Here is a 17464-nt window from a genome sequence, read left to right on the forward strand (position 1 = left end):
TTTATTGCATTCAATACCAATGCATTTCAAATAATAATATGCAAAATTAAGACAGCATCAAAATGAAATATCATTTTGCTTCTCTCTTAGTTTCAATTTTATCTTAGACAGCTAATTTTTCAATTATTTTCTTTTGGTAGTTTTCATGCAAAAGATTTTTTATTAGCCTTAACTTGTAAAAAAATTTTTTTCTTCACTTCTAGTTATTATTTCATTGAAGTCAGAAGCAATTTAACACCTCATGCAGCTATTTTATTAATCATCTACAGTTTATATTTTTCTGTTTACAAAATATTTTCCTTTCACAAAAATGCTTCAAAAGTCAAAAACAATGTGCTGACCTTCATTCTGCAAGAGTTTTGTTCTTGAAAGTAGACAAATCTAAGGTACTGCTTGTCTCTGAGAGGAGCTATGGTGTACCCTACTATTTGTGTAAGATTTTACAGCCATATATTATTGAGAGTTCCCCCCTCCAGTCAAAATCTGATAGAAAAAAGCATTACTATTCGGTTAGAGTAGAGTCAGTTAGAAACGTGCTTCTTTTTTTCAAGGGGGGGGAGGCACCAAGTGTTGCCAAGTATAAAATTATGAATAAATTTTAAATTACGTCCAAAGGGGCATTTTTGTAATGTTTTGTGTGTTACCTTTATTTACTAAATATCATGCTCTTTGCAATTAAACCATAAAATTCAGTTCAATAAGCAATGTTGCAAAATAATTTTAAAATGAGCATATCTTTAGAATTTCCGATACACAGTTCCACAGGCTGGGGATAAAAAGGTTCCCCCCCCATAGAGTGTTGCCATTGTTCACTTTTAAATCATTCAGTTTGCTACTAAAAAATTCGTTAAAGTTTTAGAAAATATGAAATCCATAATAATAAATATTCCAAATTTAGTCTTCCACATGCCCTTTTTTGTAGGAGGATTACGTCATTCAAAATTTGATGGCTCCATGTACAGTTGTTTTATCACAATGCGAGAAATAAACATACATTTATGCAGAATTTTCATTATTTAATTTCTTCAAATATAATGCAGGACTCTTAACATTTGGTGGCAACAGTTTGAAAAATGATTCACCATTTATAGCGATTCAATGCAAAATGAAAACAATAGTCCCTCAGAGACTGATAAGAGAGACCCTTTGGACTAATAAGAGAGTTCAAAAACTTAAAAAAAAAAAAAAATTATTTGTGTAAAAAGTAATTTTATTTTCAAATTTCCTAATTCTTAAAGAAAATAAATTTCTCTTTTTAATTTTTTAATCTTAAGTATTCTATACATAAATAAAAAATTACAAAATGAAATTTAATCTAGACAGGTGGCATAAAATTACAAATATCATTCAATATTATCGAAAAAGTTTCAGTGTTTGAATATAAGTGACACCAGATAAATTCTATCAACTAAATGGTGGGCAGCAGCATCCTGCTGAAATTTATTTCTCATTTTTTCTCTTTTTAGCACTACTCCACAGTTTAGGTATGCTATCCGGTTTCAGGGCCTAAAAAATTATAACTGTGATTCACAGTGAAAATTCAGCAACTCTCTTTCTTATATCCTTTCTAGCAGTGCAAAAATATTATGCTGTCATCAATGTTGTAGCACAATGATCGGGAACGGGGACCAGAAAACATTCTTTGCTTTCCCGGCATAAGCCTCCAAATACCCAGTGTTCCATAAGGACATATCCAATTTTTTTTTTTTTTTAAGACTTTTGTCTATTTCAATGATTTTATTGGTTCACTGATTTTAGTTTTTTAGGAGACATCAAACTATTTGTACATATCTCCCTTAAGTAGTTATCCCAATCTACTGTCATAATGGCTGATTTCTAATGGAAGTTGGCAAAATTCAATTAATGTCAATTCCTGACACCACAGATAGATAAAACGAACAACACTGAGGAAAGAAGTACGCAAGCCTTCAAACCATGCTTTGGTTCTCAATTCTTCTTTTTTTTTTTTTTCACAGCAAGAACACACATAACAATGCCATATAGGAGCTTTGTTTCAGTCATAAGTTATCTTCATCGGATGATTTTGAGAACAAAGTCTATTGCTATGAATTATTCCTTTTCCCTGAAGAAATCTTTATTGCAGCCTCTTCATCATTAGGTAATTTCTAAATTGTGTAGTCCATCATATTAAAAAATGGTGAAATACTGGAAAAAAAAAAAGCGTGTGATGATATTTCAAACGAAAACTGGAAATCTCGAGCCATGATCTTTGGTGTGTTTTTATAGCATTGTTTTCTTCTCATTTTTAACTGACAATGCTTAACAGAATAGTACCAAAAAAACTATTACTTACATTTTATTAATTCTCCTCTTTTCTTTTTAAATGGCAATTAACAACATATGTTTCTCTGAAATATAAGCAAAAGCTTGTTTCTATCTTTAAGAGCCTGTGATGTAGACATCCCCATAGATAAGTGCTTTTTTGTTTTTCCTTTTATAATTCTCTCCTTTGGGCTCTACCAGTGGTCGGGCAGTCTAAGACTGCTGAATACTGGTAGTTCACAAGCATTAAAATTTCATGCAAACTGATTGGCTGCATGGTTGGTTTCTCTAATTTTTAACACAATAATGTGCCAGTTTCCATTTGAAAGTGCTACATGAAGAAATCCCTCGCCTTAGAAAGATAAACCTTTGAGTGATTTGCCATATTCAAGTGACCTAATAACCCCTCTTTTGTTATAATTTTTCTGCTGTTGTAAGAATACTGGATACTGGAACAAAAATATTAGGATGAAAGTAATGGCTAAAAAATCCTTCTAATTCGTTGCAAGGAGGTAGTTTTATTGCACCAATCTGAAAATAATGAAAGTAACAGAGAATATTCCTGGACAATTTTTCTATATTAAATGATGAAGATCCACCACACAGTTCAGCAACAAACAGCTTAAACTGGTGAAATAGCATACATTTTCTAAAATTTTTTATTAAAAGGCAATGCTACATTATACGCATTATAGATTTCCACTGGCCTTTTCTTGCATGCTTTTAGAGATTTTCTACTACTATTCTCAAATTAAGTGATAGAATGAATTCTAGTTTTTAGTAGTCCCCCTTTTTTAAAAATTAGCTGTACATTTTTCAGTCTTCCTTCAACATACACACTACATAAACATGCTTTTAAGGTGTTTAAAACATACTTTTTTATAATACTTCAACCCTCCAACAACCAACAAAACCTCAAATTCCCAGTTATTTGGAAAGGAATCGAGTCATCAGAAAAGATTTAAAGATTTCACGACCACTGAATAAAATAAAGAATCACATTTAAAAAAAAAATTAAGAATTTAATTATTGCAAATATCTTTCTTGAACATAATGAATTTCTACATTATAAATATATACATAAACTTGCAAGTCTAAATTCACAAAAAAGATTACATTCCTTAAGTGTCTTTCTTTAAAATATTTTTTTAATGAATGACTGATATAAAACTGAGTACATAAATAAATCCACTTTTTATTTTTTTTACATAGACTACCATTAGGAACCAAGTATGATAAAAACCTCAAAAACTCTAACAACAAAAAAGATTATATATGCATTAGCACAAAACAAAAGAAAAATAACTACTTTTATCATAAGGCTCAGTTTGTTATTGCACAAAAGCTTATAAATCGAATTTATGAGTCATTTCAGAAGGGAAAACATATTATAATTGGAAATACAATGCAGAAGTAATTACAAAATGAGAGTTTTTTTAAGATTCCTTTGTGTGTGTGTATATGTTCCCACTGAGTTTACATTATATTAATATTAAAAAATCATTTAAATATAAATATACAATTAAAATGATTTTATTCATACATAATAAAAAGATCGTTTATTCTCAAATCAATATAAATGGCTTATATTTCTAACTATTTATATATCTATCTGCTTAGATACACATTATTCTAATTTTCAAAGTTTCAAGATACTCATTTCACACTTTGAAAATAAGTTTAAAATTGACAGACTCAGTAAAATAAATAAATTAAAAAATCCGAGAAAAAGATTCTCAAAGAGATTCTATTAAGTAGCAGAATTCTGTTTAATTTGTGAAATGCTGAGATTATATAAAATATATTTTTATTGCTCAGTTAAAATCAAACCCTCAATATCACAAAAAGTCCTCTATTACTATATTTGTAATACTTTGGAAATTTATAATTCATAATATATAATGGTGATTAGCAGTAAGGATATGCATAATATTTCAAGAATTGTGAAAGCCTGTTTCTCAGTTTGACAGCTTAAAATATAAATATACAAATTTTATGCTACACATCAAAATTAATCTGTGATGATGAGGAAGTCATTAAAGAATATAAGTTTAGATAAGAGTTAACTAAGAGGTTGATATACTAGATTCAGTCTCTACTTTATTACTGTGCTAATGTGATCATACAACATATTTTATTTATACCAAAAGCATTAAAAATTCGGGTAGTAAAATCTCCCCTTTCTGCTGAAGATTGCAGTGAATCTATTTGAATATCTATTCAAATTTTAACACTATTTGAACAATAACTATTTGAATTTTATTATCAGTATACATTTTTTTAGTATTTGATCACATGCAATTATCCTTAAACTGTAAATTTTGTGTTCCATTATATATATTAGACTTATAAACAAAAAATTAAATTTTAGGCACATATTTACATTTTCTATAAATAAATATGGAAAATAATATTTAAATATTGTTTCATACTTAAAATAATAATTTAGGAAAAATACTATATAATTAACTGAAGATGTCCAAAATTAATGAAATAATTTACAAAAAAGGACTATTTCAGTTTCACACATAAAATTACATATATACCAGGTCAAAACACCACTTCTACGTTTAAAAAAAAAATCCACATTTTTAAACAGTAATGAAATGCTAAGGATATGTAAAATGCTTATTAAAATATATTATTTGCATATTTGATTATCTTTATGAACTGGACTAGCAGCTCCAAGTTCTTAAAAATACATAACAAACAAAACCCATTTAATAGTTTACAAATATTTTTTAATGAACATTAAATGAAGGAGCTGTAAAGAAAAAAAAAAAAAAAAAAAAAAGGTTATAAATTTGAAAACAACAAATTACAGTATTTCATTCACCCATTGCATATCTCAGTTTTTTTAATATGGTACCACAGCATAAAAAATGCACATTTTATAAAAGTGTTGCCATAGTACAATAGTTCTTCATGCATAATTTCTGGAGCACAAGTACAGAATATGCAAGTATCAGTAAACCTATACATGCTGAGGTGCTGTCATCAATGATGATGTATGAGAGTTAGAACTGTTGTCACCAATATTAGGAGTGCCTAAAAAACAGAATTATAGAAATCCTCTTAGTCATGAGTTTTATGAAATAAGAAATGGAGATCCAGTACATTTAACACTAGAAAGACTGAAACTTAGTATATACCTATATTGCCCAAAGCAGTCAAAATGACTGCATTGTGAAAGAATAACTAATGTGTAAAGAAATTTGTTTAAAATTAATTTTTAATATTTTTATATTATTTACAGTTATATAACAAGTCATTAGTAAATATTAACAATAAAAAATTTACTTAAGAAAAAAGTAATTTATGCATTATTATTTGTACATTATTTGCAAATGAAAGTGGAAATATTTTTATGTGTACATCTTCACAAACATACTTTTGACATTTTCTACATATATTATTTGTTTTCTTGTTGTGGCAAAGTTGTACTTGACAAGTTTGTGTAGCCTGTGGGCCCTTTCACACCCTTGAAAATACAAGTGGATCGTAAACTTTCAGAAATACCACCTTCATCAAATTTTGACCACACAGTATCATCGGCAGCTGTTTCGGTCTCCTGAAAGATGTTTTCAGTTTCTCCATCAGAGTCTCTGAACTACTCAGCACCCTACACCTTTTTCTGGGCATATCGATGACTTTCATTTTCATCATTGGTTGATCGGCTCTTCATTGCCATCTTCAGTGTCAGATGTTTCACTTTGAATATAATCCCCTTCATCTTCAGATGATAGTTCAGAATTTGTTGCATCTGATTCTATATCAGAGCACTCTTCACTTATGTTCATTCACTTATTTCATTTCAATAAATCACTTCTATTCAACACTTCTTTCATGAATTTAGGGTGAAAAAGAAATAAAATAAACAACTTGTTAGAACAAGTATCACTGCATAAAGATTTGAATAACAAGTACTATAGCTTATTGAGAAATTGCAATTAAAAATGCATCTATATATTATCAAGTATACATCCAAATCGACAATTTAGCATGTACTTGTATGTTATCATGTGACTGTAATCGAAAAAAAATTAAAGCTGTTATTTCAATACTGAGCTGAACTGGTCATATAAGAAATTTACTCAATTCAATAATAAGAGTCATTTAATTTTTTTTTAAATTTCCCAAGCAAGTCAAAATGCCTGCTTTTGAGCAATATAGGTATAACATATATATATATATATACCGGAAATTAAAGAGTGGGAGGTAACTACAATTATTAATAAACGCATTTATATGTTGTACAAAAAGTCACAAAATTCTAAGAAATTGTATCATTATATACATAACTGTTTTTTAATTGAAATTAAAAAGCAGTCAAAATGACTTCTTTGGGCAATCTTGTGTTAATGTACATAATTACTACCTTCAACAAAACAATGCAGTTGTGTTAACTGCAATATATAAATATTAATAACTACAATATTAAATATTTAAAAAATTCTATTAATCAGATACTGAATTTACTAAAATTTAAAGCACATAATATAACCGAGGTTCATGTAAAATACCCAAACTAAAACAACAAAAACAGACTTCACATAAGACATTTATAATAGATTTACTTATAACTGGTGCAGCAAAAATTGATGTCAAGAAGAAAAATGTTTTTCCATGTATCAGTAAACAGAATGCTTATTCTAACAATTATGAAAGAATTTTTTAATTAAACATACACACACACACACACACAAAAAAAAAAAAAAAAAAAAAAATCTTTTGAAAGAAATAGAAAAAAAGCATACCTATTTTCTATCCATGAAAGGTACATAAAAAAGGGGAAAAAAGTGGTTTTAGAAAAAATACTTTTTTGTTTTTAATTTTGCCATTAAAGTATATGCATTTGGAAGTTTGAAAATAAATAATTAGCATAACTATGGAAATAAAGAAAAAAAGATAAAAGAATAAAATTATCTCTAATAAGACAATTTATAGAAAAATACGCTTCAAATTTGAATTAAGCAAGTTACTCTAAATATTCTTTTTTTTCTATTTAACACTATACAGAAATGGTAAAGGAAGAAACTATGCAATGAAAAATTATAACTACATATTAATTTATAAAACAGATAATATAATAAAAGCAAGATCACAACATTTTTAAAATAAATTATATTTTAAAACTAATGAGACATTTAATAATAATTTAAAAGAAAAGCTGCTAGTAGTCTTTTAACCTCTGCTACAAAGTTTTGATATTCAATATAAATTAAATTTCAGGATAAATTATTACAAACATTTCAATAATGCTTATGAAGTCCTGCTAGTAGTATTTTAACCTCTGCTACAAAGTTTTGATATTCAATATAAATTAAATTTCAGTATAAATTATTACAAATATTTCAATAATGCTTACGAAGTCATAATAATGAATTAATATAAAAAATGGATGGAAAGAATATTCTCAGATAAATAATACTTGCAAATCTGTAAACAAATTATAAAAAATAAGAACAAATTTGAGTATTTAACACTTTGCATAGGAAATCAATTCAGCATTTTATATTGATTTACACTCATCTATTAACATGCCTGACACCTGTTCATGAAAATGTAGATTACCAATTATAAAATTTAAAAAAAAAAAAAAAAAAAAAAATAAATTTTTTTCAAAGTATGCAGACTATGTTAACAAATCTTTATGTATACAAATGCTCCTTTTCCTTTTCTTTACAATACAGTTTAGACTCTACTATGAACAAATTTCAAATGTTTTCTTCTAACATAATAACAATTGATATTTTAACATACATCTCAATATACTGGGGTTAAGATACTGGGGTTGTTTAGAAAATTTTTCTTTTTAACCCGCTGATGGGATTAGTTGTATTTTTAACCAGCCAACTATTCTAAACTTTACTGTCATTATATATTTTGACAGCTGACATTTCAGTTATTATTTAAAAACATTGTTTGATCCTGTACAATTTTTATTATTATACTACTGAAAAAAATATGAATGCCATTCAAGGGGGAAAAATATGTGATTTATATGGAGAAAACTGTTGACAGAATACTATTTTCAAAAGTTTCTGTGGCGATTTCAATACTGAAAATGCACAACATACATGAAGGCCAGTTAAAGCTGATGAAGACAAAATAAAGATATTGACTGAAGCACATACCATCATCAAGCATCAAATAACACAAGAAATTGCTAAGAGATTAAATTCGGTGAAGTCAACTGTTTATGGTTATGTGAAATGACCCCATTTCAAAGGTAGATGTATAGTTTTGAATGTTCTTAAGAGATTTGCTGTTGCACTGACGTCTGCGATTTGCTTCTCAAATGTCTAAATGATCCAGATTTAAATGAATCATAACTGTGAACAAGAAATAGATTGTTTACAATAATGTTGAACAAAAGTGATCATGGAGTAGAAAAGATAGGCTAGCTCAAAGTATTTCAAAAGCCAATATTCAATTCAAAAAAAAAAAAAAAAAAAAAAAAAAAAACTATCTAGTGAGATTTAAAGAGTTTTTTTTTTTTTTTTTTTTTTTTAATTTTTATTTATTATTTTTATAAAAAAGCTTCTATCAGACAATTCCACAAATGATTTGAAAGTGTACTGCCATCAACTGGAGAAAGTGAGTGATACTATCAAACAGAAAAGGGCAGAACTGATTAACACAAAGTCATGTTCCACCATGAAAAGTTTGGTAACTCGTCAGAAGCTATTAAGCTTAGATGGGATATGCTACCATACTTACCACATTTACCAAATTTGGCACTCTTAAATTAGTATTGTTCTTGTCTTTACCAAATGTTTTAAATGTTAACCATTTACTTCACATGAGAATGCCAAAAATAACTTGGTACATAAAGATCAGAACTTTTGTGAGCAAGAAATCATGCAACCATTAGTACCAAAAAGATGCCAAAAGGTATGGGATCAAAATGGTCAATATATAGGTCAATCAAATATCTATATATTATTAAAAAATTGTTTCTTATACCAGCAAATTGAGTATCATAAATTTAAAACTCTAAAAAGAGTTGATTTGTTATGATACTTAAGAACTAAATACAATTTTATAGGGTCATTATAGATTATTTGTGTACCCAAATTATCTACACATTCACAGTATGATGCACAAAATGTCAGACATTCAATCATACTACAAAATTTTAACATTAAGTAATGAATATTAAAAAAGCATTTTCTGATACTTTTGTTCATGGAAAATCTGGTAGGTGTCAGGAGAAAGTATCAGACTTTAACTTGCTGAGAATAACAACTGACCGAATGTTGAATAGATGGAAAAGTTATAACGCTTTTTGAAAAAACAAAGAATTTAGTGTCAGTGGAAATACATTTAATGCAGACTTTAATACAAGATGGGTTCCTCGCAAACAAACCATTAACAAATTGTGTCAGCAATTTAAAGCCACCAGTTCCATTTTGGAGAAGAATCGATCACATTTCTTTTTATGGATTTTTATGGAAGTTCAAAATATTCAGAAGGAAGCCAGCAAACAATGTAACTCAAGGCTCTTATTATGCAGTTTTGGAAGATGTTGGAGGGTTATGACAAATCCAAAGGTTCAGATGCAAAAGGTTGTGAAATAAAATGGTGGACACATTTAGAGTACTTATCTGGCCACATTACATGTTTCCAATCCTCGGACGTCCAGTGTCTTCTTTCCCAACACCACTGCAAATAAACTCTTGCATGTAGGGAAGAAATGAGTGGTTTTCTCACAGGCACACACTACACATTCCTATCCTCTGCAATTCTCTGTGCATGGTTCAAGCTGAAATCTGTTGGGAAGAGACTTTGTTGCAATCTGTGTCATTTGAAGCACAGTAGAGTCCCTGTTTTGCCGAACAATTCATCAGAGATGACGGTGATCACTCTCTTGCAAAATTATGCTTGAATCGCAGTTATGTTTTCTAGAGAAGGACTGTGGGTTCTGATTACAACTTTTGAAAACCTTTGACGTGGCTGCTTTTGAGAACCCAGCGAGATTTGCTGTTTTCAAAATCAAAGCCCAACAGGCACCAACAAGCCCTTTTTCAAATGGTTTATTCATCATGAAAAGCACTTTTACACCTTACTTATACTAGCATGTGTACCCGCGTCATAAAAAAAAAATGCATACTTCATCCCTAGCATGCATTCAAATGAAAATCTCAAGGTTTCTAATTCATTGTGCAATTACAAATTCACTGCCTGTAATAACCATGAAACTCATCAATGCTGAGAGTTTGAATAAATACAAATAGATTAATATTATCAGCAAATTTACAGAAATACTTAAATATTATGCAACTTTTTATTTTTTGAAAGCAACCTTTATTTTCCCTTTTATTGTTCAGTAAGATCCACAACTTCCTTTTCTGGAACATAAATTAAATATTAGGTCCGTAAAACGAAGCAATATGGTTAAGAAAGTGAACAACCTCGTGGAGGTCAAGGCTTGAAAGGAAATATTTCGAAGACAGAATGCTTAATTTCTTAAAATGAAAATATTTAAGTTCATGAAAAGTTTAAAAAAAATAACATTTAATATATAAAGCTTTCTTAAATTATTTCAATTAAATTACAAAATGCAGCTTTAAATGCACACGTTACAAAACATTTATGGAGCTAACAATGAAAAACAATGGTGTACTTCTAAAAAATGTCTGATAAATAAAAAATAAGAAAATCACCTGCTGTGCTTATAGGTGCAGAAGATGAACCAGATAAACTTGCAAGGGTATCAGTAGGTAAAGTGCAACTCACAGTTATCACAGGCATTCCAGGTAAGCTGAGAGTTGTTGTTAAAGGTTGTACATTTGGTGTGTTGTTCATAACAGCATCAATGTTGTCAACAGTAGCTGAAAGGCAATGGAAAAGCAAATATTAATTTAAATTAGCAAGAATCAATTTAATTACATTAAAATAAAAAATATAACTAACCAGTTGGAGCTACAACAACAGGTTCAGCTGGAGGCAAAGATGTTGGCAGGGATGCAGAATTTTGAGCTGAAATACAAAGATAGCTATGAAACATACATTCATGAAAAATTAAATAACTTAATCTAAAAGACAAAATTTGATTTTTAGATTATTAAAGAAGCTATGGATTTACAGAAAGTCGTAGCTTAAGTGCAATTATAGCTACGGTAAACACAGTGAAAGCGCTATCTTACATACTGTGCAAAGCATTAAAAACAAAGTTTGGGAGCAACACACATTGAATTAAATTTTCAGCAGTTTTTAGGCACAATGCAGTATAGTGTTTCTATAACAGTTTTAAAAAATCTGCCAGTATTCGCAAAATTGATTCTGAACATTTCTCTTTCATTATTCAAATCATGTAATTGCATGTCAAAAATTCCTAATAAACTGTCAATCAATATCTCTTCATTTTCAACGATCTTTGCCACTTCCTTCACTATCAGTAGCAATTTCCATACCACACATTTTGCTGTATATTAGTTGATTATGAATGCAACACTGTCACTGGAATATAATGGAAAACTTCCATCATCCTTTATTATCATGCCTTCACATTTTTTCACAAATTCCATTAATTGTGACAAACATTTCATCTTTAGCCTTTGATATATGAAAACCTTCATATATGTTGCTGGCATCATTATCCCCACCATAAAATATGGCAGCTGGCCATAAATTATGCCAAACATAAAAATATTTGCAGAAATGTTTATAAAGCAATACTCTGTAAATATTTGCAATACTCCACAAAGCAGATTTTTATGTAAAAACAGTTTAAAAATTCATGAATGATCTTGCAACTGTTCACCAAATTAAGCATAAATTTAGTATCTGCATTTCAGAATACCCAAAACTGTAATATCCATTGGTCATTGGATGTAGAATTTGGAAAAAAGAATAAGATGGTGATTTTATCTTTCTCTAAATCTCATGTTGTTACACCATCTAATCTCAGGTTGTTACACCACATGATAAAAATGATGGATTTCAAATGTTGCCGAGACTCAGACTTTTAAATCAATTATTTATTAATTTTGTATTATACATGCTCTTTTATTTGAATGATAGATGACAGAAAAATTTCTATTTCTATAAATGTCCAAGATTACAAAAAAAGTTTTTATTTGTGCATTCTTGCAGCATTTGTACATGCAAAAATCATTAGTTTCATTTTGGAATTGGGCACCAATTGAGGGCCCTTTTCTCAGATGCTACCAAGACATTTTTGAGAACACATCACCAGAAAAGGTCAGTTTCATCTATCTTATGAATCTGTCCTGAAGGTAACTTTTCATTATTAGTCAGTTTGATGAATTCATCCGTAAATCGTTTAGGTGCTATTGCACCTGAAGTTTTCACTTGAACTTTTGAACTGCCTTACATTCAAGGACTTTCTATTTAACAAATAAAGAAGTTTTCATGGATAATTTTTACAGAATTAAAATTGTAATTAAATTTTCAATTATGATTAGGTATCAAAAATATGCTTCTTTTTTTTTTTTTTTTTTTGGATATAAGATTCATGTTCCTTGACATGAAATTTTAAGGCTCTTTTAATTTGGCCAACGTATCTCCAGCCACACCTTTAAAATATGCTACAACTTCCTCAAGAATGAAAATCAGAGATGGAATCTTTAAGAATTGAACAATAAATTTTACCAATAGGTAAGAAAATGACATGAAAATTGAACTTGAAAATTTGTGTATTTTTATAACTGATTAAAGGAAGAAATGGAAGGGCAAATAAGATTATTAATGTGATTATCTACCAGTGGAATATCTTCTTTAATAGCTAGATATAATTCTTTTTAAAACTTTATCAATGAACATGGCAAAAAATACTGTGGCAATGGCAATCAAATATAAATAATTGAGTTCACGAGAAAGCAAAGAACCTGCCATTGCCAAAAATGTCATTTCTTTGCTTAACAGGATACTATAAGGAGAAAATCAGAAAAGGATTTGTGGTAAACAGTGTGAAGATCAAAATTAATAATCTGCAGCACACCATCAGGATTTAAACGCACAAAGAAACTTCTATCATTCAACTATTTTTCGCTTGCAAGTACATATTGGATTACAAGAATTATTGGGTTTTGAATAAACCTACTAATTAATATATTATTGCAATTATTGCTGAAAAATACCCACTTTAAAAAATTTATGAGTTCTCCCATTGTTGAAACACTCTTGCAATTTTATCAGGGCTGTGGTGTCTGAGTCAGAGAGATTTTGGGGTAAAAGGAGTTAGAGCTGGAGTCACTAAAAACAGGTCGACTCCCAGTTTTTTGTGGAACAGTTTGAATTTGAAATGAAATTAAAATGAATTGAAAAAAATTAATGACAAGCTGAGTTATTTTTATTTACGGACTGTATACATTAATAAATATAAGGATGGATGTGATATTTGCCATTAGCAATTAAATTGATTCATTTAGCTGCAAATCTCATTGGTAATTTAGGTAAGCAGCAATAGCAGCAAGAACTAAAATTTATGCCATTCTTAGGAAGCGAGCAGGAAAAGAAGCAATTATTGATCAAGCAACGCGATAAGGAAATACATATTTGATAATGAAGAGTTTTTAAAATTAAAAACTTTTTTAGAAGAAGTAGATAATCCTAATGTTTTCCTAACAGAAAGACTGTGAAATGATCTTGGAGAATTGGAGACTCTTCTTTCTACACCATATATAGCCACAAAAAGCTGCAATCTGAAGAATTGTCAGGAGGCGAAAATGGAAGAATGGGATGTTTGTTCTTTCTCAAATGGAGGGTTTATTGCAGAAGGAATCATTTCTCCAATAAGAAAAGAGAAACTAGTTTGCTAGACAATGAGATCTCGCTGGGTTCAATATATGTAGATCCGAAACACCGAATTTTCTTGGATGACGAACAAATTAAAAAGGCAAAGAAAGTCATCTATGAACTTTCATTAAGAATGAAATTATTCTTAGAATAATTGGAGAATTTGAATCAAGACAGTCAAACTGCAGACATTGCAATTGAGTTTCTATCATCCTCTTCTAGTGATGAATTAGATTTTAAGAAATATTTTTGGATAATAGTAAAAAGGCTAAGGCAAAGAGAATGAAAATAAAATACCAAGAGCCTTTAGATATAAAAATGAAAAAATACAAACAAGAACACGGCCTTTGAAGAAATAGAGAAATATGATTGCGCTTGCAAAACACCTCTTTTAGAACTTACAAAAATCTATCCTGAAAAGTTGAAAGAAGTAGCCCTAACAGTAACAGCTCTTCCTCATACTCAAGTTAGTGTGGAAAGACTCTTCTCAGCTCTGATGTTTATCAAATCGGATCTATGGGCCTACAACAAAGAAGATCTTGCTGAAGCTATACCGTTTCTTAGAAATAACTAATGGCAGTTTTACTATTTCATAATAAATGCTAATTAATATAAATAATTTCCTATGCCATCAATTTTTTTTTCCTGTAGCATCTATTACTTCTTTTATATTAAAAAAGTAAGCTGTAATCCATGCGTACATGTTTACATATATATCAGGGAGTCGGAGTCATTAAAATTCCAGGAGTCGGAGTCTGTCATTTTCCCTACCGACTCCACAGGCCTGAATTTTATGACTATGGAAATAAACAAGTTGTGATGTAAATGACAAATATGATATTTAAATTAAATATACACAATCACTTTGGTTACATATGTAGTATAATCCACAGGAAGACTACAATATATTCAAATTCTAAAATAAATCTGAAATTATATCACAAATTAACATTTTGCTAAAGAATTTAATTTACAAATTTATTAAATACCTAAAGAAATTATCATGTAAAATAGAAAAATAGCAGAAACAGGACCAATTATTATCTGTAAAATAGAAAAACGGTCATGTAAAAGTGCTGGTAAAACCCGCCTAACGCTAGAAGGCGCTGAGAGCACCATTGAGAGTGTGCTGAGATTCGATGGAAGTTGCTCGATGGAGGATGTGCGATTTCTGAGATTGAGATATTATTATATTTAATTAAATCAATTTATATTTTATTGATTTTGATTTATTGATATGAGATGTGATATGTTTTGCTGAACCACCACACTTTCGACAAACTTGGATTACCACTGAATCTTAAAACCACCGATGCGCATTTGGTGCATCTACGCCAAAAACCAGGTAAGAGAATCTTTATTGAATTATTGAAACTGAATTATACCTAGATAGAAATTAAATATGGCTGAAAATCTGCCAAAGTTGAAGAAGAAATGCAGTTCCGTGCGTTTGATGTTAACAAAATTAATTAACAAAATAGAAGTTGCTATCAACAACGAAAACGAAACAGTTGATCAGTTGGAAGCATTTTTGGAACAATTAATCGGAAAAGAAACTGATTTAAATTCTTTAAATGATGAAATTGAAAATCTTTTGAGCATTGAAACACTATCTGAAGATATAGAAGCTTCAGAAGAAATAAAAGAAAAAATAATTTTTTGGAAATCGAAACTTCATTCTAAAGTAAAGAAATTGAATTCCGATTCTATCCAAGTTGATACTTCACAAAACATTCAGTTGATTAATAATGAAACTGAAAATATAAATATAAAATTGCCTAAATTACATATTAGTAAATATTATGGTAATTATTCTGGTTGGTTATATTTTTACAATTTATTTGAAAGCTCTATTCATAAAAATCCTAAATTAAGCAAAGTTGAGAAATTTAATTATTTGAAATCCTATCTCGGTGGTACCGCCGCAGCATGTATTAGTGGATTTGCTTTAAGTGATGAAAATTATGATAAAGCACTTGATTTATTGAAAGAAAGGTTCAGAAATAAAAATATTTTGATTAACACTCATTTGAATGTTTTGCTGAATTTAAATCCCGTTAAAAAACTTAACGATGTTATAAGTTTACGAAATTTATATGATAACATGGAAACGCAGATCAGAAGCTTAGAAATTACAGGTGAATTATATGCAAATCTATTGACACCAATTTTAATGAAATTAATTCCTTCAGAATTCGTTTTAGAATTTAATCGCATTCAAGGTGACAAAGAATTTGAATTAAAAACTCTTTTGCAATTCATTAATAAAGAAATTCGAAGCCGCCAGAGATCCTTTCCAATAAATAACTATAAATCATCAAATCAACGAGTGCACTTATGTTCCTCGCAAGAGAAAATAAAAAATAAAAATTCTACTTCCGTTAGACATAACTCTTCAAGACCTCTCTGCATAAGAGGGAGAATTCTTTCCCCTCCTCACACAGTTATGAATTCCTGGCCTCAGTCGAAAATGTAATGTGTTTATTTTGTAGGAAAGGTCATAAATCAGAATCATGCTCTACATTTAATGCAAATGAACGGAGAGATATATTGAAGCAACAAGGTCAATGTTTTCGTTGTTTGACCCCAAACCATCGAGTGAAAAAATGTTTGATAAAGGATTTGTGTCCCATCTGCAGCAAACCTCACCATGTTTCAATTTGTTTTCGAAATCAAAATAATCCACACATTATTTCTCCAAAGGGAGAAACCGATAATGTTGTATCGATAATGTCGTATCGGCGAATATCGTATCCGCAAAAAAGAATGTTACAAACATGTTCAACCTTAATTGATAATGGAAAAGAGCAGGGAACTGTTAGAATTTTCCTGGACAATGGCTCACACTGCTCCTTTGTTTTAACAGCTTTTTCCAAATTATTTAACTTTCCAGTTGTTAGAAAGGAAAGCCTCTCCATTTGCACATTTGGTGCTAAGGAAACGGAAACAAAATCATTTAATGTAGTTAAACTTAAATTAAAGAATAGAGATGATCCAAATTTATGCATAGAAATTGAAGCACTGGAGACAGAAAATATTTCGGGTACACATTTACTGACTCTGGATAAAAATATTGAGAAACAATTTAGACGTTTAAAAAAATGTACAACTAGCAGACTTACGAATTTAACAATAAAGAAATATCAGTACTGATAGGTGCAGATTACTGTTATGATATTGTCACTGGTCGAATTACACGTCTAAGCAAAACCCTTGTTGCAGTTGAAACAATATTTGGGTGGTGTTTACAAGGCCGAAACATGAACTTAAATGAAACGTTTGCAATGAGTGTTATGGTAAACGAATCCAATATTTCCGATCAACTCAAGGAATTTTGGGATTTAGAGAATTTGGGTATCGAGGCAGAAGTAGCTGACATAGAACCCACTGAGAAAGAAATAATGAGTGAATTTGA

At 29.5% G+C, this 17464-nt stretch overlaps 1 protein-coding gene across 2 annotated transcripts in view; it reads right to left on the reverse strand.

Moving 5' to 3' along the window:
• Positions 1 to 3284: 3284 nt before the first annotated feature.
• Grasp65 (Golgi reassembly-stacking protein 2) overlaps positions 3285 to 17464 on the reverse strand; it is a 52847-nt gene continuing 38667 nt past the window's right edge. For both annotated transcript variants that reach the window (XM_035377615.2, XM_035377629.2), the window contains exons 8-10: positions 11203 to 11268; positions 10953 to 11120; positions 3285 to 5331 (exon numbers count right to left, since the gene is read on the reverse strand). In XM_035377615.2, the coding sequence (XP_035233506.1) occupies positions 5258 to 5331; positions 10953 to 11120; positions 11203 to 11268 (308 nt within the window). In that variant the 3' untranslated portion in view covers positions 3285 to 5257. The remainder of the gene's footprint in view (positions 5332 to 10952; positions 11121 to 11202; positions 11269 to 17464) is intronic.

Source organism: Stegodyphus dumicola, chromosome 3, assembly GCF_044657685.1.
Source record: "Stegodyphus dumicola isolate Sdum_Otavi_A_Nest chromosome 3, ASM4465768v1".
Taxonomy (NCBI): Eukaryota; Metazoa; Arthropoda; class Arachnida; order Araneae; family Eresidae; genus Stegodyphus; species Stegodyphus dumicola.